General features: G+C 48.1%; 1 protein-coding gene across 2 annotated transcripts in view; it reads left to right on the top strand.

Moving 5' to 3' along the window:
* The window catches only part of LOC142317068 (RING finger protein 151-like), a 30987-nt gene extending 7970 nt beyond the window's left edge, over positions 1–23017 (top strand). Inside the window, exons 2-6 of one of the 2 annotated variants that reach the window (XM_075353037.1) lie at positions 4333–4546; positions 11389–11528; positions 11607–11769; positions 17038–17158; positions 17795–23017. In XM_075353037.1, the coding sequence (XP_075209152.1) occupies positions 4341–4546; positions 11389–11528; positions 11607–11769; positions 17038–17158; positions 17795–18028 (864 nt within the window). In that variant the 5' untranslated portion in view covers positions 4333–4340 and the 3' untranslated portion in view covers positions 18029–23017. The remainder of the gene's footprint in view (positions 1–4332; positions 4547–11388; positions 11529–11606; positions 11770–17037; positions 17159–17794) is intronic. The other variant, XM_075353039.1, reaches the window with a different exon arrangement.
* Positions 23018–23606: the final 589 nt, after the last annotated feature.

The following is a 23606-nucleotide window of genomic DNA, read 5'->3' as shown; positions in this document are numbered from 1 at the left end:
CCTACACTTTACATCTCTTCACTGGGTCCCGGGTTCACCAACCCCTACCCACGGAGGGGCAACACAACACCTGGCTGCTCCGCATCACCATCCCCGGGACCCCCACACTGAGCAGCGGTGGTACAATCACCACAACCGTGGGTGGCGTCACGAACTATAACAATCCCCACACCCAACCAACAATCCCCTTTCACTCACGGGCGTGGAGTGTCGCTCGAGAAACCCTGGGATCCGGCCCACCGCTCGAGCCACCACTGAGCAGCTGCCGGACCCGAGCAGAAGGGGTGAGCGCGGTGTGCTGACACCCTCCTCCCCGCCCGCGACAACTTGGCGTCACGAACAGGATCTTACCGCTCTGCCGTCTGGTAGAGGTGCGCCTTGTTACCGCCGGAGGTATCCGGCAGAAAAAATTTCAGAAGCCGCCATCTTTGGCGCGAAAAGTTCCTGCTCGAGCGTCTTCTCGAGCAGTAGAGGCGCGAAGGCCAAAACCCCGCCCCGAGAGAGGAGGGGCCGGAAAGAGCTAAGGGGGACGCAATGGCGGCTGGCGGCATGTAGTCGCCGCTATAAAAGCAGGGACGCCAGGACTCTGCAGCGATATTGGGTTCCTGGAAGGCACGCTTGCCAAGATGTACGACCCAACTCCCAACGAGGAGGCCCCCGCGCCCGGCACGGCGACGTGGTTGAGGGACCGGACCGTCCCGCTGAGTAACCGTCTGCAGGCTCCCATGCAACTCCTCCTGGAGGAGTGGGAGACCGACATGGCGGACGTGGTGGCTGCTATGTGGAGACGCGAGGCAGAAGAGGATTTGGAGGAGCGGGTAAGCGACCCACGCCCCTGTATTCCTGAAGGATCGGCCGCTGCGGCTGAGGGGCCCGGCCGGCTTCCGCTCACCCTGCCTCTCTCCCCGCTACCCGCGATAGTTGCTGCCGCCCCGCCATTAGGCCCGCTACCAGCCCAACTGGTAGCGATACCCTGCCCAGCCGCTCCAGCGGACCAGCCGGCTGCAGACGTCCAAGACGGTCCTGAAGTACACCAGGGGGAACCGCTGGAACCGCGGCCCCTTAACAGCATGGTGCCAGAAGTCCCAGCAGTGACTGTGCTGGACCCGGAGCCTGGAACCGTGGCCTGGATGAAGGCCCGGGTGATACAATTCCACCAACGACAGCAGGATCAGATCTTCCGGATGCTGGAACAGTGGACTAACGTGGTGGAGGAGCTGATTACAACTGCCCCGAGGTGCGAGAGGGGAATAGATGTAGCAGAACCGACTGGTGACCCACGTCCCTATGTCCTATCTGGACCGGCCGCTGCGGCTGAGGGGCCCGGCCTAGTCTCGGCCTATGCATCGCCCTTGCCGTCACGTCTGGGGCGCCTTAGTATAGGCTCGCCTACTATGCTGTTCCACGCTACCGCAGAAGGGGCTGAAGTGTTGGATGCTGGAGACCAGGAGGCTGCGGCAGCTGGCGGCAATCCGCCTGACGCAGGAACAAGAGATGACGACTCCTGCCCCAGCTCTGAGTCCATTGTTGCAGCTGAAGGAGCAAGTGAGCGTTCCCGCTATGTGGGGGACCCCGTGGTTTACCATACCTCGTGTACCGGTGGAGATGGGTACCGGGTACCCCTGTCACAGCGGGCATGTCAGTGCATGTTTGATGTGCTGGTGGCAGAGGGTGGGTCCGCCTTAGCAGAGGAACCGGAGTAGGGCAATGAATGCCCGTAGCACCGTCCCCGTTGGGACCACCTGCTTGTTTGTTTAAAAAGTTTTGAAAAGTTGAAAGATGAAGAAAATGATGATTACCGAAAAGTTACCTGATTTGCTTGTGTGATTAGCAACCGGCAGGAGCCGGCACCGTTGTCCCCGTGGGGACCGTTTAAAAATGCATGGGAACTAGCCATGGACAAGCCCGTGAACTCTGCAGGGCAACCACAAACGTTAGTGGCTTGTAAATATGTTGGGTACCGTTACCGTTTCCGCAATGCCGCCTCCGGAGAGGCAGGTTGGAGGGAGGGCCCTGAGCAGAGCAGGCCAGGGCCCAGCCACCAAAGGAACCGGTGGCTACCCTCTGGAGGGAAGGACAGATCCCGCTCGGGTACCGTGTGCTGGACTGTGGGTCAAGGGGTGCTGCCTGGGTTTTAGGGGCAGCATCAGGGCCAGGTTACTTGGGTGGGAGAGAGCGGAAACCGTGACCGTATACCGTTGAAACGTTAAAAGTAAAATGTGCCTCCCGTCTTGGGAAGAGTTTATTAAAAATGTTATGCTTATGTTTTGTTTAACCCTGTTATCCCTTTTACAGAAAAATAAAACCGGTGTAGGACGGCAGCCCGCGGACGGTCTGCATTTTGCTAAGGGGGAATGTGTCACCCTGGGCAAGCCAGGGGACACAGGTCACAACACCACCACACCCCACACTCCAGGTAGGCACATCTGCTAACCAGAAATCCTTGTTGCCTTCCTCCAGGAGTCTGATGATGCACACCAGGGGGTGGGCCAGGCGGTTGGCTCCGCCCACCAAGGAGCTCACAACTCTGGAGGCGGGAAAACCAGGCAGTTAGCCCCGGGCAGGGGAAGAGTGAAGTCCAGTGAAGGGCTAGAGTAAACAACCAAGAAGTGAAAGTGGAGGAAAGAAAAGGAGTAAAGGAAGAAAGCAAGAAGTGGTGACAGAGCAGAGAGTGTGCAAAGCCTGAGAGCCCAGCTTTGTGTAGGGCTAGAACAGCAAGGTCAGCGACGGCGGTGACTGTTCGGAGGAGGACCGTTTGGAAGTTCCTGGAAGGACCCCGTTGGCTGTGTGCCCGGTGGTCTGGAGCAGTGTTCCGAAGGACAGTCAGCACCAGGGCAGGGGCCTCTCGGACCCCGGCAAGGCTAGGAGTCGCCAAATTTGCCGAATCCGTCAGTGAAGGGGACGTAGATCCCCCAGCAACCAAGTCCCGATTGACGGCAACAGCCCGACCATTACAGGGGAGATACCGCCACCGCCAGGGCACCAGTTTCCCCAGGGCCAGCGCCTGCGGGCAAAGTGTAGAGCTCCTCCGGCCCAGATTGCAGTCGGGGAGCGGGTAACCGGAGGGAATCCACCGCTACCATCAGTCAACACAGGTGCAAGGAAGAGAGACATCACCGTCACCTACCGGGAGTGCGGGTGCAGCCGTCTGTGGGACCGTCCTACCAGCCGTTTGGTTTACCGTACAAACTGTGTCCAAGTCTCAGGCTGAGTGAGTACCACAGTGCCGCAAGGCACAGCACTGTCCCCGCGTCCCTGCGCCCTCCAGGCCCTACACTTTACATCTCTTCACTGGGTCCCGGGATCACCAACCCCTACCCACGGAGGGGCAACACAACACCTGGCTGCTCCGCATCACCATCCCCGGGACCCCCACACTGAGCAGCGGTGGTACAATCACCACAACCGTGGGTGGCGTCACGAACTATAACAATCCCCACACCCAACCAACAATCCCCTTTCACTCACGGGCGAGGAGTGTCGCTCGAGAAACCCTGGGATCCGGCCCACCGCTCGAGCCACCACTGAGCAGCTGCCGGACCCGAGCAGAAGGGGTGAGCGCGGTGTGCTGACACCCTCCTCCCCGCCCGCGACACTAACAGGCAGGATGGACTGGGACCAGGTACAGACAGGAACAGGACTGGAACCAGGTGCTACAGGCAGGATGAACTGGGACCAGGTACAGACAGGAACAGGACTGGAACCAGGTGCCAACAGGGTAGTATGGGCTGGGACCAGGTAGAGGCAGGACAGGATAGGTAGATACAAGCAGGACAGAATGGGCAGGTGACCTGACAACTAACTAGACAGAAAACACTGACTAAACTTAGGGTGTTGAACAGGCACCTCCCCTAGGTGGGAGCGTGCCTTAAATACCCAGTGCCTCTCTCTCAGCTATAGTCCAAGAGGCACTTCTTAGGAGTGACACGCTGGCCCTTCAAGAGAAGGGTAGTGTCGCGCCTGCGCCCACCCTAGTAGCACTCCCGGAGGCCCTGTGCCACGTGCCCAAGCCCTAGGAGGCGAGAATAGGAACAACTCACATGGAGGAAAGCAGGGATTCCAGGCAGTGTGGAAGGATCAGGCCGTGGCGGTGAGTGACAGTGCGTCCCTGCAGGAGGGGGGAGCAAGGAGTGCACGGACGCAGTATTACAGGAGGTGAGGTCTGATTGAACATCAGGCAGTAAAATTTGTTATCAGGGGCTACAAATGCCAAAGCCACCATACAACAGCCAAGGAGTATGACCCATACATGATACTCTCTGGGCATCAGAATTAGGGGGATACTAAGTATTGCAGTCTTATAAAATATCTAATATATTCCATTTATTTCAGACATCGTAATGGGCTATGACATTGAGCGGTTCCTTGGCTACGTGAATGAGGGTCTTCTCTGCTGCATATGTCGGGATGTTCTTGAGCGCCCATTACAAGCCCCCTGTGAGCACGCATTCTGTGCTTCATGTATACATGGGTGGCTCGTTCACCACAATAACTGTCCTGAGGACCGCCATGCACTCACTGTCACCGATCTACGGGCATTGCACAGGTAATAATAGTAGAAATAATAATATCTACTCTTTTGGGTAAAGTCTGAACGACCTCTAATGTTGTAATACTATTGTATGTTTGAGGATTTCGATAGCGTTAGGGCAATGACAGCCAGAGACGAGTTTGTGGTACAAGATGTTTTTATGATATGTAACCACGGTAGATACACAACGGAAATACACAGTATAACAAACACAAAAAAATACCTTTCTGAAACGGAGCGAAGGGGATTCCCGGGGCCACGCACCGGACTCCCCCAGGGAGACCACCAGAGCGAACCCCTATACAGGGACTGTCCGGCAATCAACCCCGGAAGGCCTAAATGCGGTGCAGCCGGGACACAAGGGGCAAGCGGTAAAGTCCAGAAGTGTCCGTACGGAATGAAAGTCCAGAATGGTTATGAACCGGAAGAAACCGGGCAGACGTGCTGACAAAAGACGGCAGACGGAGTCCGGGCACAGTTTGAAGAAACCGGGTATGGTCCAGAGTCGGTCGGTAGATTTCCAGGAGGATCCAAAGGTAATCAAGTAGCAGCAGCAGCAAAGCAGGAGCACACAGCAAGCAGTATTCTCAGGCACTGGACTAAGCTTAGAGGCGGCCTTTTAAGCAGCTGGACAGGAAGTAGGGCAACAGAACACAAAACTCCATGTTAACTGAGGGCAAGCTTTTTCAAAAGAGGACTGGAAAACCCGGAAACCTGACATTACTCCCCCCCCAGAAACGGCCTCAGGACGGGTCAGGGCCCGGCTTGTCCGGGTACCGTCGATGAAACTGAGCGATCTTCCGTGGTGCTCGAATGTTACCCACCGGTTCCCAGGAATCGTCCTCGGGGGCGTACCCCTGCCAACGTACCAGATACTGAAGCCGACGACGATGAAGCCGGGAGTCAATAATGTCCTCAACCACGAACTGCTCCTCGCCGTCGACCATCACAGGCGGAGGAGGAGGCACGACACGACCATGAAACGTATTGGGAGAGACGGATTTGAGGAGAGAAACATGAAAGACCGGGTGTACCTTTAGATGGTGCGGTAACCGCAGCCGACAGGCCACAGGGCTCACGATCCCGGTGATCTTGAACGGACCGATGAATTTTTGTCCCAGTTTCTGCGAAGGAACACCCAATCTCAGGTTCTTGGTGGACAACCATACAGAGTCCCCTACCTTATACATGGGTGCCGGTCTCCGGTGAGCGTCTGCCGACCTCTTGTAACGCTCCTGAGCTGTAGCCACAGTGTCCTTCAGAACCTCCAGATTTTGTCGTAGCTCTGTTAATCTGTCCTCCACCGCAGGCACTGAGACCGCAACCGGTGACCTAGGCAAAATAGTCGGATGGTAACCCAAGTTAGCAAAGAAGGGCGTTACCTTAGTGGAGCTGCTCTGAGTGTTGTTATACGAGAACTCCGCCAACGGAAGCATCTTCAACCAATCGTCCTGCAGATGGCTGACATAACAGCGAAGGTATTGTTCCAGTGTTTGATTGGTCCGTTCGGTTTGCCCATTTGTCTGAGGATGGTATGCAGAAGACAAACAGACATCAATCTGGAGTGCCGTACAAAACCCCTTCCAGAACCTAGACGTGAACTGCACGCCCCGGTCAGAGATGATCTCGTCTGGTACCCCATGCAATCGGAATACGTTCTGGATAACCAGATCCACTGTCTCTGCGGCTGAGGGAAGACCGGCACACGGAATAAAGTGAGCAGCTTTAGTCAACCGATCCACCACCACTAAAATGGTATTGTGACCGTCTGAGACGGGCAACTCCACAATAAAATCCATTGAGATAGACCCCCAAGGGCGAGATGGCACGGGTAACGGTTGGAGGAGTCCTGTAGGAGCCACACGAGGGACCTTGCACCGGGCACAAACCACACATGAGTGGACATAGTCCTTTACGTCCTTTAAACAGGTAGGCCACCAGAAAAAACGGTTCAGAAATTCCTGCGTCTTCTGTACCCCCCTATGACCAGCCAACACGGAGTCATGGACCAACTTGAGAACCCGAAGTCTTACGGCCTCCGGGACATAAATGCGTCGCTCTCTCAACCACACACCATTCCGAAGAACAAGAGTTACATCATTCGGGGGGGCAGCAAGAAATACGTCACCATCATAGGCCAGCTTGATGTCCTTCCACAAGTCCTGGTCCTGGATTACTCCAACGAAATTGGCATCCGATAACACGGTCTGAGACGGGGTTCCAGGCACGGAGTCCACGGCGTGGATTCGGGACAAGGCATCGGCTTTCCCATTACGTGAACCTGGACGGTATGTAACGACAAAATTGAACTGGTTAAGGAATAGGCTCCAACGGGCTTGCCGTGGAGACAGGCACCTGGCAGACTTAAGAAATTCCAGATTACGATGATCTGTGAGTACTATCACTTGCTGCGCGGCTCCCTGTAAGTGGTGTCTCCATTCCTTGAAAGCGGAAATAATCGCTAACAATTCCTTGTCCGCAATGTCATAGTTCCTTTCTGCAGGGGACAACCGGCGGGAAAAGAAAGCACACGGATGTAAGAGACTCTTGTCCCCAGTCCTTTGTGAAAGGATGGCCCCTAATGCGTAGTCGGAAGCGTCGACTTCCACGATAAAGGGAAGTGCGGGATTCGGATGTACCAATATAGGCGCTGAGGTAAAACAAACCTTGAGACGATGGAAAGCTTCCTGGGCCTGGGCGGACCACACAAACTTCTGTCCTTTCTTGGTTAACAGAGTGATGGGACGAACGATCTCTGAAAAATTACGGATAAAACGTCGGTAAAAGTTGGCAAAACCGACAAAGCGTTGTACCTCCTTGATGTTCCCCGGTTCCGGCCAGTCTAGAATTGCTTGTATCTTGCCAGACTCCATGTTCAGTCCCTGAGGAGAGATGACATATCCTAAGAATTGTATTTGTGAGCAGTGGAACTCGCATTTCTCCAGTTTGATGTACAGGTGGTTTTCCCTCAGCCGGGTAAGTACGGTCTTGACGTGTTCCTGGTGTTCCTGTAGGGAATCAGAAAAGATTAGGATATCGTCCAGATAAATCACCATGAATTGGTCCATGATATCCCTAAGAATATCGTTAACTAGATGTTGGAAAGTCGCGGGAGCGTTACAAAGTCCAAAAGGCATCACTAGGTACTCAAAATGTCCATACCGACATCGGAACGCGGTCTTCCACTCGTCTCCGGGACGTATACGGAGTAGATTGTATGCCCTACGGAGAACGGAGATCCAATTTGGTGAATATTTTTGCCTGTTGGACCCTCTCCAATAGCTCAGGAATCAACGGTAATGGATACCGGTTCCGGATAGTTATTTTATTCAGTTCCCGGTAGTCAATACAGGGTCTCAGAGTCCCCTCTTTCTTTTTCACGAAAAAGATGGGTGCCCCTGCTGGTGAGGTAGACGGACGAATGAATCCCTTAGCTAGACTTTCATCAATGTATTCTTTTAGTGCTTCTAGCTCAGGTGCCGCCAACGGGTAGACATGACCAAACGGGATCTCCGCCCCTGGGAGTAAGTCTATGGGGCAATCATACGGTCTATGCGGGGGAAGCCGATCGGCTTTTCTTTTGTCGCATATATCCGCAAAGTCATTATACACCGGGGGTAGAACAGGTACCTGTACAGTGCCCTCCGCATTCGGTGTTACTGGAACCGGAACAGTTGGACTAATGGTCGGAATACTCTGCGGTGGGAAGGATATTTCCTTAGTTTCCCAATCGATGACCGGATTTGTAGACCGTAGCCACGGAATACCTAGAATAATCGGAAAATGAGGAGAAGAAATTAACATGAAAACAAGGGTCTCCTGCTGACCTGGCTTCATGACGCATTCTAGCGGTACGGTTTCCCGATCAACTGGTCCAGAGATTAACGGAGATCCGTCAACCGTCTCCATGGTAACCGGTGAGGATCTTTGCTGAGTCCGGATACCGTGTTTCCTGGCAAAAGAGGAGTCCATGAAATTTCCCCCTGCCCCAGAATCTATCATTGCAGAGGTAGGTATTAGCTGTCCCTCCCACCGGATCTGAATGGGGAGCGAGCAATGGGTATATTTCCCTTCTGAGTCCTTCGGTGAGGTTGACATTACAGTCAAGGGAAATACCGCATCCAGGTGTCCACTTGCCTCAGAGATATCGGACTCTGCGTCCGTGTTGTCACACTCTGCCATGGCTGCCAATACCTTATTCGGGCGATTCGGACGTTTCGGGCAGTCGATCAAGAAATGGTCCGATTGACCGCAATAGAAACACAAACGCTCACGGAGCCGGTGTTCGCGACGTTCATTGGTCTCTCGCTTTTGCAGAGAGTCCACTTGCATAGGAACGTCCTCGGCCTCCCGTGGCGTCCTGAGAGCGGGTTCTCTGGAAGGAAAGGCAAAGTTGTTTACACGGTTTACAGCTGCCCATTTTTCCTGTCTACGTTCGGTCAAGCGGGTATCAATACGCACAGTGTGCTGGAGAAACTGTTCAAACTCCCCTGGAGATTCGGAACGAGCTAACTCGTCTTTGATGGTACCGGACAAACCCTTTCTGAAAACAGACAATAATGCATTGTTTCCCCAGTCGGTGTCTACCACTAACCTCTTAAATTCAGTGGCGTATTCAACGACAGAACGCTTTCCCTGACGTAAGGAAAGGAGAGCCGATTCAGCGGTAGCACGGCGATTCGGATCATCAAACATCTGCGCCATTGCGGTCAGAAAGTCCTCTAGGTGATTTAAACGGATGTCCCGGTTCTCTATCATAGGATTAGCCCAAGCCAGTGCTCGTGAGGTTAATAACATAATTATACATAACACTTTGGACCGGTCAGAACGGTAATCAGCATGTACATCAAAAAACAGTATACATTGGTTCACAAATCCACGAAACTGACTACGGTCACCATTGAAACGGAATGGGGGTAACCTAGGCATACCGGCAGCTGATACGGACGTAGTGGGGCCGGCTTCCTGAGCCTCCACTCTGACTTGCAAATCCTGTATAGCCGGACCCAGTACCTGGTGATCATGGCCCAGCTGTGTCTCCACATCTCTAAGTTTAGTCTGCACCACCTCCATCTCCTGCTGCAAGGAGTTAATCATAGAAAAGAGCTGATCTACTCGTGTCTCAGTCATTGCCCCAGCGAAATCCTCTTATGGCCTGAGTATAGTGTAATACTATTGTATGTTTGAGGATTTCGATAGCGTTAGGGCAATGACAGCCAGAGACGAGTTTGTGGTACAAGATGTTTTTATGATATGTAACCACGGTAGATACACAACGGAAATACACAGTATAACAAACACAAAAAAATACCTTTCTGAAACGGAGCGAAGGGGATTCCCGGGGCCACGCACCGGACTCCCCCAGGGAGACCACCAGAGCGAACCCCTATACAGGGACTGTCCGGCAATCAACCCCGGAAGGCCTAAATGCGGTGCAGCCGGGACACAAGGGGCAAGCGGTAAAGTCCAGAAGTGTCCGTACGGAATGAAAGTCCAGAATGGTTATGAACCGGAAGAAACCGGGCAGACGTGCTGACAAAAGACGGCAGACGGAGTCCGGGCACAGTTTGAAGAAACCGGGTATGGTCCAGAGTCGGTCGGTAGATTTCCAGGAGGATCCAAAGGTAATCAAGTAGCAGCAGCAGCAGCAAAGCAGGAGCACACAGCAAGCAGTATACTCAGGCACTGGAGTGAGCTTAGAGGCGGCCTTTTAAGCAGCTGGACAGGAAGTAGGGCAACAGAACACAAAACTCCATGTTAACTGAGGGCAAGCTTTTTCAAAAGAGGACTGGAAAACCCGGAAACCTGACAAATGTGTTGTTTCTGCTAAAACTTATTGAATGGTTAAAGAGGTTGTCCACATTTGGGGTTGGTCTGCAATCACTATGGGTGCGGCGCAGGCTTCTAAATCTTCACATTGTGCGCACTGCACGCTATTAGGATTCTCTAGTGCCTGCTTGTTACCGCAAGGATATGATTTGCACCCTTCCGGCCACTTTCTGACATGCGTGGACTCGCTCAATGCAAGTGAATTAGGTGAGGCCAAGCATGTTTTGTCAGGACATGTCTGCATTTATGCACATCACCTATTCACTTTGTCTGTGGAAGGACCTGTTGTGAGGTCATATCCATGTGACCAGAAGGGGCGGGGCCTCAGCCACCAAATCTGGATACCAGGTCACATGGGTATGACCTCACACAGGTCCTTCCATAGACAAAGTGAATAGTTTGTATAATGCTTATGTGGCGCCCCTGAGGCTTCAGTCGCCACAGGCTACTGCATCTCACTTAAGGTGCAGTACTTATCCCGGGTAATGAAGAGGTTAATCGCTGGTGTTTAGCACTTATACAGCATTCACACAAACACCCAGTTAGTGAGAATCTGCAAGGAAGAATGGCAGAGGATCCCAAATCCAGACGTGAAAAACTTGTTGCACCATTCCCAAGAAGACTCATGGCTGTACTAGCTCAAAACGAGGGGGTTTCAACTCAATACTGAGCAAAGGGTCTGAATACTTATGACTATGTGATATTTCAGTTTTATTTGTGTAATAAATTTGCAAAAATTTCTACGTTTGTTTTTTTCTGACAATCTGGGGTGCAGAGGGTACATTAATGTAAAAAAAAAAATGAACTTTTTTGAATTTACCAACTGGCTGCAATGAACCAGAGTGGAAAATTTAAAGGGGTCTGAATACTTTCCGTACCCACTGTACTTTGCAATTTTAAAAAGTGTGCCTAGTTCTTTATATCATTAAGTACAATATAGCATAGTTGCTAACAATCAAGTTGAGTGAGATGATGATAAGACATACCGTATGTTCTTTCTATCCTAATTCGCTTCTGCATCTATCCAGGTACATGCGGAACGATTTGAGCAGACTTCAGATCCAGTGTAAAAATTACAGGAGTGGCTGCGAGATGGTTTGTTCCCTGGAGTCCATAGATAAACATGAGAGGGAGTGTGAACACAGTCGTATGTCCTGTATAAATGCTGGTAAGTATCTAATAAGCTCAATATCAGCATTATCCGTCCTATTCTGTGTCACGTTTTCTGAGGGATTCCTTCTGTTAGGCTGCCCGATCCAGTTTGAGAGAAGACATCTGGATAGCCACCTGGCGGTGTGTGAACATCGGAGCCGCGAATGCCCCAATGGCTGTGGCTATGCCATCCTAAGTGCTGAAGATCTACAGCATAACTGTATTGCTGAACTCAGAACAGAACTTGAACTTCTAAGGTAATAACCAAAGCACTGGGCTATGTCCACGTCGCGTTTTAGCCCACTGTCAGTGGCCAAAATGTAAACCAGACTTGCAGGAGCTAATTTCTGCTAGCCTGTGGATCACTGCTTGAGTCACATGTTGCAGGAGACCTATCACAGTCGATTCCCCTCTTTTTTTAGATGGTGGAGCCTGTTCTCCCATGCCGATGATAGCTTTATATGATCCCGGTCCTTGTTATCCAGTTGCTGTTTGGTGTGTTGTGGAAATACTCTTGTCTGATTATTTCATCCTTTCCTTTTTGTTTACTCATGATCACATATTGTTTATACTTCTTTGTTATTGCTCTGAGTTTGAGTTTTTGTTTTCCCCCATCTGTTTATTTGTGTAGCGTTGACCACTACTGTCCGGGCCCTCTCCAGGGTGGAGGGAGGGGGGTGACTAGAACAGGGTTGTTCAGGAGCTAGGGCAAGGAAGGAGGCCCAATCATCGTCACCTTCAGACGTACCTTTGGTATCAGGGTAAGCGAGTGTTCCCTTAGTCTGAGGACAAGTTTAGGCTCCCCTGTTCCTAGTGATCCAGTCACACCTGCAATCTGACACATTTTGGACTCGAACCGAGCGATAATTGATTTATAAAAGTGAAAAGTAGCTTAGGCTCCATTTTCCCTTTTAAGGCCCCTGCTCAGAACCCCCTTTTATTAACCAGCGCAAACAGCTGCGATGTAGCAGCGGCTTCTATTTTGGTAAGCTTGAGAAATTCTTCACCAATTATCTGAACTCCTGTTATGTACCGTAATAATATTTTTACACGGTATCATACACTGCCTAGAAAATGCTTAGCTAGCCTATATAGTGTTTATATAAGCAAAATACAGTGGAACCTTGGATTACGAGCATAATTGGTTCCGGGAGTCTGCTCTTAAATCAAGTTACTCTTATATCAAAGCGAATTTTCCCATAGGAAATAATTGAAACAGACAATTCGTTCCACAACCCAAAAATATTTGCTGTATTTATACAAACTTATTACAGTAATACAATATAATGTAGTGTATTCATATATTACAATACATTAATACAAAATACTGTACAGTATAGTAAAAAAAAAAACCAACAAATTAAACTGCAGTTTAGCTTACAATAGAATTGTTGGTGTGCGAGAGGTACAGTACAAGTAATGTGCTGTACTGGTTAGCAGAAAGAAAGTACAATACTGTATCCACAAATGCAAATTGATAGACATGTTATATAGTATACTAGCTGTACTACCCGGCTTCGCCCGGGTTAACAACTGTTGTTAACAAAATAGAATGTATTAACATTCCCAAGATAGAATGTATAAATAGAATGTATTAACGCCCGGGATAGTAACTGTCTCTCTGTTTCTCTCACATTCTCTGTCTGTTTCCCCCTCTGTATATATCTCTGTCTCTCTCTCTTTGTCTGTCTGTCTCTTTCCCTGTCTGTCTTTGACTGTCTCTGTCTCTTTCTCCATCTGTCTATCTATCTCTGTCTCTTTCCCTGTGTCTGTCTCTTTGTCTGTCTCTTTACCTGTCTGTCTGTCTCTTACCCTGTCTGTCTCTTTCTCTTTCTTTCCCTGTGTCTGTGTCTGTCTCTTTCCCTGTCAGTCTGTCTATTTGTCTGTGTCTGTCTCTTCCCCTGTCAGTTTGTCTCTGTCTGTGTTTGTCTCTTTGTGTCTGTCTCTTACCCTGTCTATGTCTGTCTCTTTCCCTGGCTGCATTGTGACACGCCAACATTCCATATAAGGGCGTGGCTGCTCATTCTTCTGAAGTTCTGGCTGCACTGTGGCTCCCAGCTCCATTCACTTTAATGGAGGCAGGTTTTTTGGTGAATAACTGTAAAGCGCGGGGTTAAAATTTCGCCTCAAAACATAGCCTATGACGCTCTTGTGGTCCAGACGTGCGAGTGTGCAAAATTTTGTGGCTGTAGCTGCAACGGTGCAGATGCCAATCCCGGACATACACACATACATTTAGCTTTATATATTAGATACTGTACCGTGCAATGGTATAATGTATACAGTACATATGTACAGAAAGTTACCTCCAGAGCGGGTCAGAGTGCAGTGAAAGGACAGAACCAGAAGTGTGCACGGTAAGTATTTGCTCTTCTTGCAAAGCATTGCTCTTAAACCAAGTTACAAATTTGGAGAAAGCTTTGCTTGTCTTGCAAAATGCTCTCAAGCCAAGTTACTCTTAAACCAAGGTTCCACTGTATACAGTTTCCCAAGTTCTGTTCGGGAGTTACATCCTGCGCACAAAATTCACAAAGCTTCAGAGCTGAAATCTACCAGTATTCTTTGTAAACTTGATATTCTGGTGATCATTATTAGGAGAAGTGTTAACTTTCTAACAGAATACTGTAGAGTTATCTAATTTAAGAAAAACTAAAGTTGGCCAAACGCATCAGATATTTGTCAGCGGAGAATAATTCTGGAATCTAATGGTCTTTTTACATGGATAAATTGTCCCCGACAAGCTCAGTTTAGCGGTATAGAAAAATCGATTGGCACTCGTTTAGTAAAATTGACATGTTCCAATCAACATAAAGGTTCTATACAAATACACTTACATGATTGATGGCAGCACAGAAGGTGATGTGCTGCCGAAAAACCCAATATTTATAAAATATGCTTTCTCTAGAGCAGTGTTTCCCAAAGTCCAGTCTTCATGGCCCCCAACAGGTCGTGTTTTCAGGATTTCCTTAGTATTGGATGTGATTACTTGATTCCATCACCTCTTCAGTGCTAAGGAAATCCTAAAAACACGACCAGGTGGGGGCTGGAGTTTGGGAAACACTACTCTAGCGAATACAACCTCAGTGGAAGATTTGTAGGCAGCCGGACTAATGGTCTAAACCCATTTCTACGGGGCCATACTATACCTGCCTCCTCCATCCTAAAGATGGAGGAATGTGCACTTTGCTTCAAATAAAAAAAAAAAATATATAGAAATGATAGCAGACTCATAACCATCTCGTTTTGTATTTTTTATTTTAGAAGAAGAGACATATACCATGCACTTAAAGGGACTATCAGCAGATTTCTGCAATGTATCCTTAACACAGTGTTAAGGTGACCCCTGGATGGGTCACAACTGTTGTCAGTGATGACCGAATGCGGAGAGGGTCCCGGTCACCCCCTCGGCTTCTCTCAACCTCAATGAGATATAAACAGAGACAGGTATCTGCACATAAGGCAAGAGAGTGTGCGCTCTGAACTAACGTTTATTGTACATACAGGTTTTTATCAAGCTAATAGGGGCGTAGCTATGTCATGTACAAAGGCATAACTTTCCTTTCTCGGCAAAGCATAAGTAAGTTTCACTTCTCCTTGGCTAAGCACAAGTCTTATCTGTCCTTGGCAGAATATAAGTTTATCTGGCCTTGGTTCTTCTCAGCATCTGAAGCGTAGATGGGTCTGTCTGTGCTCTTTGCAAGCGGCGTGGGTGTCTATCTATTCAATTTTAGTTAACTCTTTCCTCACAACAGCATGCTGCAATTGTTAAAACAGGGATTTCAGCCCTGCCTCTGTTATCTCCGTTTTGTGTTTTTTTTTTTATTTACCTGCCATGTTAGCTTAAACCTGTTATCTTTATCATTAGTGGGTCTCAGCAGCATGTGAGTTATACTTCAACTCCACCCCTGTCTGTGATTAATAGCTTCTTTCTATAGAAATTTACACTGAAACCATAGTGTAAGCGGGGACAGCTCTCAGAGCTCTGCTACATGCAAAATCTAAAATCTTTCACTATGTCAGAATGGCTGTAGACCGTAATCTAAGTGATACATCATTGAACTCGGGATCTCTGCCTCAGATGAGGTAGCAAACACCTGCTGACAGATTCCCTTTAAGGGGGTTTTCACATAAACAAAGTTAATTTTAATCAATAGATCTTGGAATAATAATAATTTCCACAATTGGATGTGATTAAAAAAAAAACAGCAAACAACAATCGCCCCTATGCTGAGATCTTATATATGTGCCCCTGCTGTATGCTGTGTAATGGCTGTGTCTGACCGTACAGGGGCATGGTCTGATCACACCACATCTCCTGAGGAGGGGAGGATACAAAATAGTTAAAAGACATTGCAGTAGGGAATCACAAAATTCTTTCTTTGAGGTAAAACATTTCTTAAAAAACAGACAGGGAAATGTTTTACCTCACAGAGATCATCACCTGCAATCCCATACTGTAATGTATGTACACTCTTACATCCTCCCCGGCCCAGGAGATGTGGTATGATCAGTGCATGTCACTGTACAGTCAGACATGTCCATTACACAGTACACAGCAGGGACACATATATAAGATCTCAGGACAGGAACACTTATTTTAAACGCATCCGATTGTGGAAATTATTATTATTTCAAGATCTATTGATTAAAATGAAATGTCTTTAAGCCTCACCATACACATTAGACTAATATCAGTCCCAATGTGTGTGTATATACAGGGCGGCACGGTGGCTCAGTGGTTAGCACTGCAGTCTTGCAGCGTTGGGGTCCTGGGTTCAAATCCCACCAAGGACAACATCTGCAAGGAGTTTGTATGTTCTCCCCTTGTTTGCGTGTGTTTCCTCCGGGTACTCCGGTTTCCTCCCACACTCCAAAGACATACACATAGGGAATTTAGATTGTGAGCCCCAATGGGGACAGTGTTCCTGATGTATGTAAAGCGCTGCGGAATATGTTAGTGCTATATAAAAATAAAGATTTATTTTTTTAATATATATATATATATATATATATATATATAAACTAGAGGCATTGACCAACTGACTGTCAGGAAGATATCGATCCAGCGTGCCCGATATTGGATTCCCGATCGCTTTGCTCTCCCGCAGATAATAATATTTTCCCTTTATATGGCGCTGTTAATTCCACAGCGCTTTACATACATTACATACATTGGCAACACTGTCCCCATTGGGGCTCACAATCTAGGTTCCCTATAATTATGTTTTTGGAGTGTGGGAGGAAACCCACACAAACACGGGGAGAACATACAAACTCCTTGCAGATGGTGTCCATGATGGGATTTGAACCCAGGACCCCAGCACTACAAGACTGCAGTGCTAACCACTGAGCCACCGTGCAGATAAACCTCTGGCAGGAATGTTTGGCAGTGGCTCTCTCATACAGAACACAGGAACACTCGGTGAAGTGAGCGCCCCGGGTGTAAGGCAGAGACGGCCTTCTAAGCGTGGCTCGGCCATCTAATATGTGTGGGCGTCTTTACTATTCTGACATCTCTTCTTTAGATCTGAAATGATATGCAGAGTTGAAGAAACAAAGCAGGAGATGGAGTCCAGACTGGACTCCCAGAGACGACACATGGTCCAGAAAGAGAGTCTGTTCCAGGCGGAGATAGAACAGCTCAAGGTATTTTTTGTGTTTGCTTCCACTTTAGTGTCACAAAAACGTTTTGTTTATTATGCAGGATTTACATGAACATAAATTTACATAAGTTACAAAGTAAAACTTAGTACAGTCACTCCAGTGTTGAGATCACTAAGTACAATCTATGTGGAGAATGGTGAGCAGCCGTTCGGTACCGACCCAGTACAAAGAGCCAGCTTTTTGCTCCCCCAATTGAGAGTAGCATAATACAGAGACCCTGATTCCAGCGATGTGTCACTTACTGAGCTGTCATTTTGGTAAAATCACTGTTTTCTCTGCTGCAGATGTAGCAGTTATACAGAGCTCATGAATATGCTGGACTACCTGCCGCACGCCAAGTAGTCCAGTAATGATAATCTCCTGCTGCTTAATCAGTGATTTTATTAAAACTACACTAAGCAACCCAGTAAGGTGACACATTACTGGAATCAGGATCTCTGCTCCTATGTTATGCTGCTCTCAGATTAAGTGGCAAAAACCTGGTGAAAGAGTCCCTTTAACGGTTGTATTTTCATTTTACACAATTAAATCTCCTAAAAATTCATAATTTTGATAATTTCTGCAACTGGAGAAATTGTGGCTTTGTTTTTACACCATTTCTGGCTCGTTTCGTTCCAGAGTCAGATGTCACAACTCCAGTCAGAGGTGCGGACCCTGATGGTTGCAGAGAATCGGCACCGGCAGGACCTGGAGCAGACGAACCTGGAGAAGCGAGAACTGAGGGAACTTCTGAAAGGATTACAGCGGGAAGGCCGAGCAACAAAGGAGGAAGCACAGAAATCTTCCACAGAACATTCTTCATTGGGTCTTGAAATCCTCAAGAGAAGAACTAGAGAAGTCTCCATAATCTAAGCACTGGGGAAGTTATTGAGTGATTTCCAGTCAGTAGGTAGCATCTAGTGAGCTTTGACCCAATTTATTTTAGAAGACTTGGGAGGAAAGCGAGCAACTTTAAGAAGAGGATGTAATTTTAAGGGAAGGATTCTCTTCCGGAAGACATACATTAATAAAGGCTGAAAGGAACAGGCCGTATAAATGGTTGAGAGATAAATGTATTAATGGGAACCTGACAGCTGATACTTGCTGTGTGACCTACAGGTATGATTGACCCCGAAACACTGCCATGTTGCACAGAAAAACATACTTTAAAGCTGCTAGGACCTGAGCCGCCCACGAGACTAGTCGGACAGGCGGGTCCCTGGTGGCTTCTCCCCTCCCACTCTCCATGAAACACCAGTCTCTTCCTATATACATGCTCACAGGGTGGGGAGACGCTGCCAAGGACCCGCCTGTCCGACTGCTTTACCATGCAGCTTTTTAAAAGGTATGTTAGTGTGACGCCCCTGCGGTAACAAGGTGTCACAAAAATAAGATAACAGCTCGGATCCAACATGACTGTGCCAGTCATCACACACACACACACACACACACACACACACACACACACACACACACACACCAGCACATATACACTCACAACCAGGGTGGGAGACCCCCCCTTAGAGCCAGGTGACAAGCTGGGCACTGTGAGCTAACAGGCAGCCAACTGGGAAGGGAGGGTTCAGACCTGGGGGAGGAGCGAGTGACCTGGGAAGTGTGGGTGGACAGCGGGAGGAGTTAGTGAGTGAGTTGGAGAAAGGAAGTGAAAGAAGGAGGAGTAGAGAGGAAAGGAGTGAAAAGTGTGCAGTAGTAAAAGGAAAGGTGTCAAGACAGACAGCAGACTCTTGAGAGACAGGGAAAGAAGCAAAGAATCCGCAAACACCTGAGTAGAAAGATCATCCACTCAGAGGAGAAAAGTAGCTGGAGAGCGAGACAGCAAGCTCCAAGGACAGAGGGATCCTGTGGGGTGGACATCCAGGGCTCACAGTACTTTGCACGCACGGGGTGCAGATCCCAGAACAGACCAGGACTTCAAGCCATCTGTTAAGTCTGCCACCACTAACGTCTGAGGCATCAGCAGCAAAGAGGGGACCGGGAGAAATTCTCTTAAATAGTCCAAGCTGCCTGCAGCAGGACCCAAACACCAGAAAGACCTCCAAGTGCTCCACGCCAGGGAAGACTGACAAATACACCAGAGTGCATCGGTGGGAGAGTGGCACCAGGTTGGCTGGCACAGCTATAAAGGACACGGGCGCACCTGGGATCCAGCACATCCCCAGGGCGCGAATTAAGTAAGTAAAAACAACCAAAGTGCACGTTGTCTGGACTGACTTATTGCTGTGCACCTCCACGTTAACCCTTCACCTACCCCTAGGGAAAAGCCCTGCTCATGGAGGGCTCCACCATCCACGCTGTCCCCATCCATCATCCCCAGCGGGAACCCGTAGCGGCGCCCTACTATCCCCAGCCGCAAACCGCGAGTGGCGTAGTCGGACTTATTATTTTATTTCTATTTTCTTTTCATTTAAAACTGGTTGACGGTGCCCCCGGATCCGGAACCCCTCGAGCCACGGACCGTTCGGATCCGAGCAGCTCGGCTGCCCCGGGGCACGACATTAGTCTCTGAATCACCTCCGGGTTTCAGAGTCAAACATGCCTAGCTGAAGACATGCAGCCTGTGCCCGATACATAATGCCCGCAGATCGGGAATTATGTTTAAGCTTTGAAGTTCACTTTAAAGAATATTTCTTTTTTTTTTTTTCTGGCAAGGGAAAAATGTAAAGTAAAAATTCCTTATAGAATTTACTTATAATTTTCTTTTTGTCTTAGATCTTTCTAGGATTTTATTAGAGGCTGTCAAAAAGGAAATGAGTATCCAGCAAATTGTATCTTCATAAAATCGTCCTTTATTAGAAGTGCATTAAAATCCATTATAAAGGTGCATCTCAATAGATTAGATCAAAGAGGTAATTTCAGCAATTCAATACAAAATGTGAAACATTATATAGAGTCATTAGACACACAGTGATCTATTTCAAGTGTTTATTTCTGTTAATGTTGATGATTATAGCTTACAGCCAATGAAAACCCAAAAGTCATTATCTCAGGAAATTCTCAAAATACCACAAGACACCTGCAAAGGCTTCCTAAGCTTTTGAAATGGTCCCTTAGTCTTGTTCAGTAGGCTACACAATCATGGGGAAGACTGCTGACTTGACAGATGTCCAGAAGGCAGTCATTGACACTCCACAAGGAGGGTAAGCCACAAAAGGTCATTGCTAAAGAAGCTGGCTGTTCACATAGTGCTGTATCCAAGCATATTAATGGAAAGTTGAGTGGAAGGAAAAGTTTGGTAGAAAGGTGCACAAGCAACCGGGATAACTGTGGCCTTGATAGGATTAAGAAAAGGCCAACGATTTGGGGAGATTCACAAGGAGTGGACTACTGCTGGAATCAGTGCTTCAAGAGCCACCACACACAGACGTATCCAGGACATGGGCTACAACTGTCGCATTCCTTGTGTCAGCCACTCATGACCAATAGACAACGCCAGAAGCGTCTTACCTGGGCCAAGGAGAAAAAGAACTGGACTGTTCTCAGTGGTCCAAGGTGATGTTTTCAATTGAAAGTAAATTTGGCATTTCATTTGGAAATCGCGGTCACAGAGTCTGGAGGAAGAGTGGAGAGGCCACAATCCAAGCTGCTGGAGGTGTAGTGTGAAGTTTCCACAATCAGTGATGGTTTGGGGAGCCAGGTCATCTGCTGGTGTAGCTCCACTGTGTGTTATCAAGACCAAAGTCCACACAGCCGTCTACCAGGAAGTTTTAGAGCATTTCATGCTTCCCTCTGCCGACAAGATTTTTAGAGATGGAAATTTCATTTTCCAGCAGGACTTGGCACCTCTCCACACTGTCAAAAGTACCAATACCTGGTTTAACAACCACAGTATCACTGCGCTTGATTGGCCAGAAAACTCTCCTGACCTAAACCCTATGGAGTATTGTCAAGAGGAAGATGGGAGACACCAGACCCAACAATGCAGACAAGCTGAAGGCTGCTAACAAAGCCACCTGGGCTTCCATAACACTTCAGCAGTGCCACAGACTGATCACCTCCATGCCACGCCGCATTGATGCAGTAATTCATATAAAAGGAGCCCAACCAAGTATTGAGGCATTTACTGTACAGACTTTTCAGTAGGCGCCAACATTTGAGGATAAAATAATTTTTTCAGTTGGTCTTATATAATATTCTAATTTTCTGAGATAATGACTTTTGGATTTTCATTGGCTGTAAGCCATTTAAAATATTTGACAAAGAGGAAATTAAAATGATACAGCATGAATTGAAGTATAAAAGTAGGCCCAGGAAGTCTTCAGAATTAAACTTGAAAAGAAACTGTCCCACAATAATTCCAGGGAGGTTTGGTCAGGAATGAAATTGCTGAATGGGCTTAATGTGAAGTCTGTGCATGGGGGAGGAAAACTGGACAAGGCGAATGAGATGAATGAGTATTTCAATAGATTTAGCAATACATGTGTAACACCAACTGACAGAGGAGGTGATTCTGGTGCAAATTCTGCAACATTGATATTGGAGGATGAGCAGACTAATTTCAGAGTCTCCGAAAATGATGTGAGGAGGCAGTTTAAGTCACTTAACATTGGTAAAGCTGCAGGGCCAGATGGACTCAGTCCACGCGTCCTTAAAGTGTGTGCAGACCACCTGTGTACGGTCTTTACACACCAATTTAATGGAAGTCTACAAACGCAGAGGGTACTAGTGTTATGGAAAACGTCCTGTCTGGTTCCGGTACCCAAGACTACTTCTCCTGCATCCTTTAAATGACTATCGTCCTGTAGCCTTAACACCTCATGCTATGAAGGCCTTGGAAAGATTAGTGCTTGCTCACTTGAGTCCGAGGGCTTTTATTGATCCCCTACAGTTTGCTTACCGGCATAGATTGGAGGTGGACGATGCTATTCTTTCTCTGTTACATACTGTACATTCATTTTTGGAGAATGACGGAACCACTGTGCGAGCGATGTTCTTCGATTTCTCGAGTGCATTTAACACCCTGCAGCCACTTTTACTGCACAAAAAGATGACGGATATGAAGGTGGAGGAGGGGATGAGAAATTGGATAACTGACTATCAGATCGGCCACAGTTTGTACAGATGGGAGCAGTTGAGCAGTGTAGGTGCCCCTCAGGGAACGGTGCTAGCGCCCTTCCTATTCACACTGTATACATCAGACTTTCAGTATAAATCCTATTTTTTGTAACCTTCAAAAATTCTCGGATGACTCCGTGGTTGTGGGATGTATTAGGGGGGACCAGGGGGATGAGGAATATAGAAGGGTGGTGTAGAATTCTGTGGATTGGTGCCATGGTAACTATCTACAACTATATGTTAAGAAAACTAAGGAGTTGGTGGCCAACTATAGCAGGAGAAAGATGGAATGTACAGATCACTATTGCTGGTCAGGAGGTGGAGCAGGTGGAGAGTTACAAATATTTGGGGGTCCACCTGGATAGCAAACTGGACTGGAGATGCCACTCAGAGATGGTCTACAAGAAGGGGATTGGCAGATTGTATTTCCTAAGGAGACGGAGGTCTATTAATGTGTGCAGCAAAATGTTAGAAATGTTCCACCAGTCTGTAGTGGCAAGTGCCATCTGTTTTGCACTCATATGCTGGGGTAGTAGTGTGCGGGTCTCTGATGCTAATAAGGCTGGTTTCACACTACGTTTATTTAACATGCGTCAGGAACGTGTTTTTTGCTGCAAAAGCGGATCCTGCTTTTACAGTAAAAAACGCATGCAAACGCATCTGTTATTTTGCAGGATCCTGTCACTGGATGTTTAGGGGCGGGCATTGGAGTCATGTGATCGGGAGTGAGGGGAACTAGACTGGGAGCCGGCTTCTGACAGCTGCAGACGCTGGTAACCAAGGTAAACATCGGGCTTGGATACCCGATATTTATCTTGGTTACGAGTGTCTGCAGCTGCTAGGAGCAGGGCTGTCTGCACACGTAACCAACGTAAACATCGGGTAACTAAGAGAAGTGGTTACCCGATATTTACCTTGGTTACGAGTGTCCGCAGCTCTCAGGTGGGAGAGAGAGGGAGGAGAGGAAGGGGGAAAGACAGAGATAGAGAGGGTGAGGGAGGGAGGAAGAGAGAGAGACAGATCACGCAAGACTGGTTCTGTGCATGCTCAGTAGAGCAAGCAGGATCCTGCCTATCAGCACGCCAGCGTTCACCTGCATTTGCGTGCTGTTTAGTCAGGATCCGGTGACATGCAGTATTTGGACGCAGCTCAAAAACGCTACAAGTAGCGTTTTTGAAAGATGTTAAAAAACTGCAAGTCGCTGGATCCTCACTATAACGCATGGAAACGCAGGTGAACGCATGTTAACGCGAGTCCATTGCAAATGCATTGAAGTGAAAACGCATTTGCACTGGATCCGTTTTTCCGCTAAAAAAACGTTATGGACGGATGTTAAATAAACGTAGTGTGAAACCAGCCTAAGCTGAATAAGCTTATC

This window comes from Anomaloglossus baeobatrachus, chromosome 6 (assembly GCF_048569485.1).
Source record: "Anomaloglossus baeobatrachus isolate aAnoBae1 chromosome 6, aAnoBae1.hap1, whole genome shotgun sequence".
Lineage (NCBI taxonomy): Eukaryota > Metazoa > Chordata > Amphibia > Anura > Aromobatidae > Anomaloglossus > Anomaloglossus baeobatrachus.
This window is presented reverse-complemented; position numbering and strand designations above follow the sequence as displayed.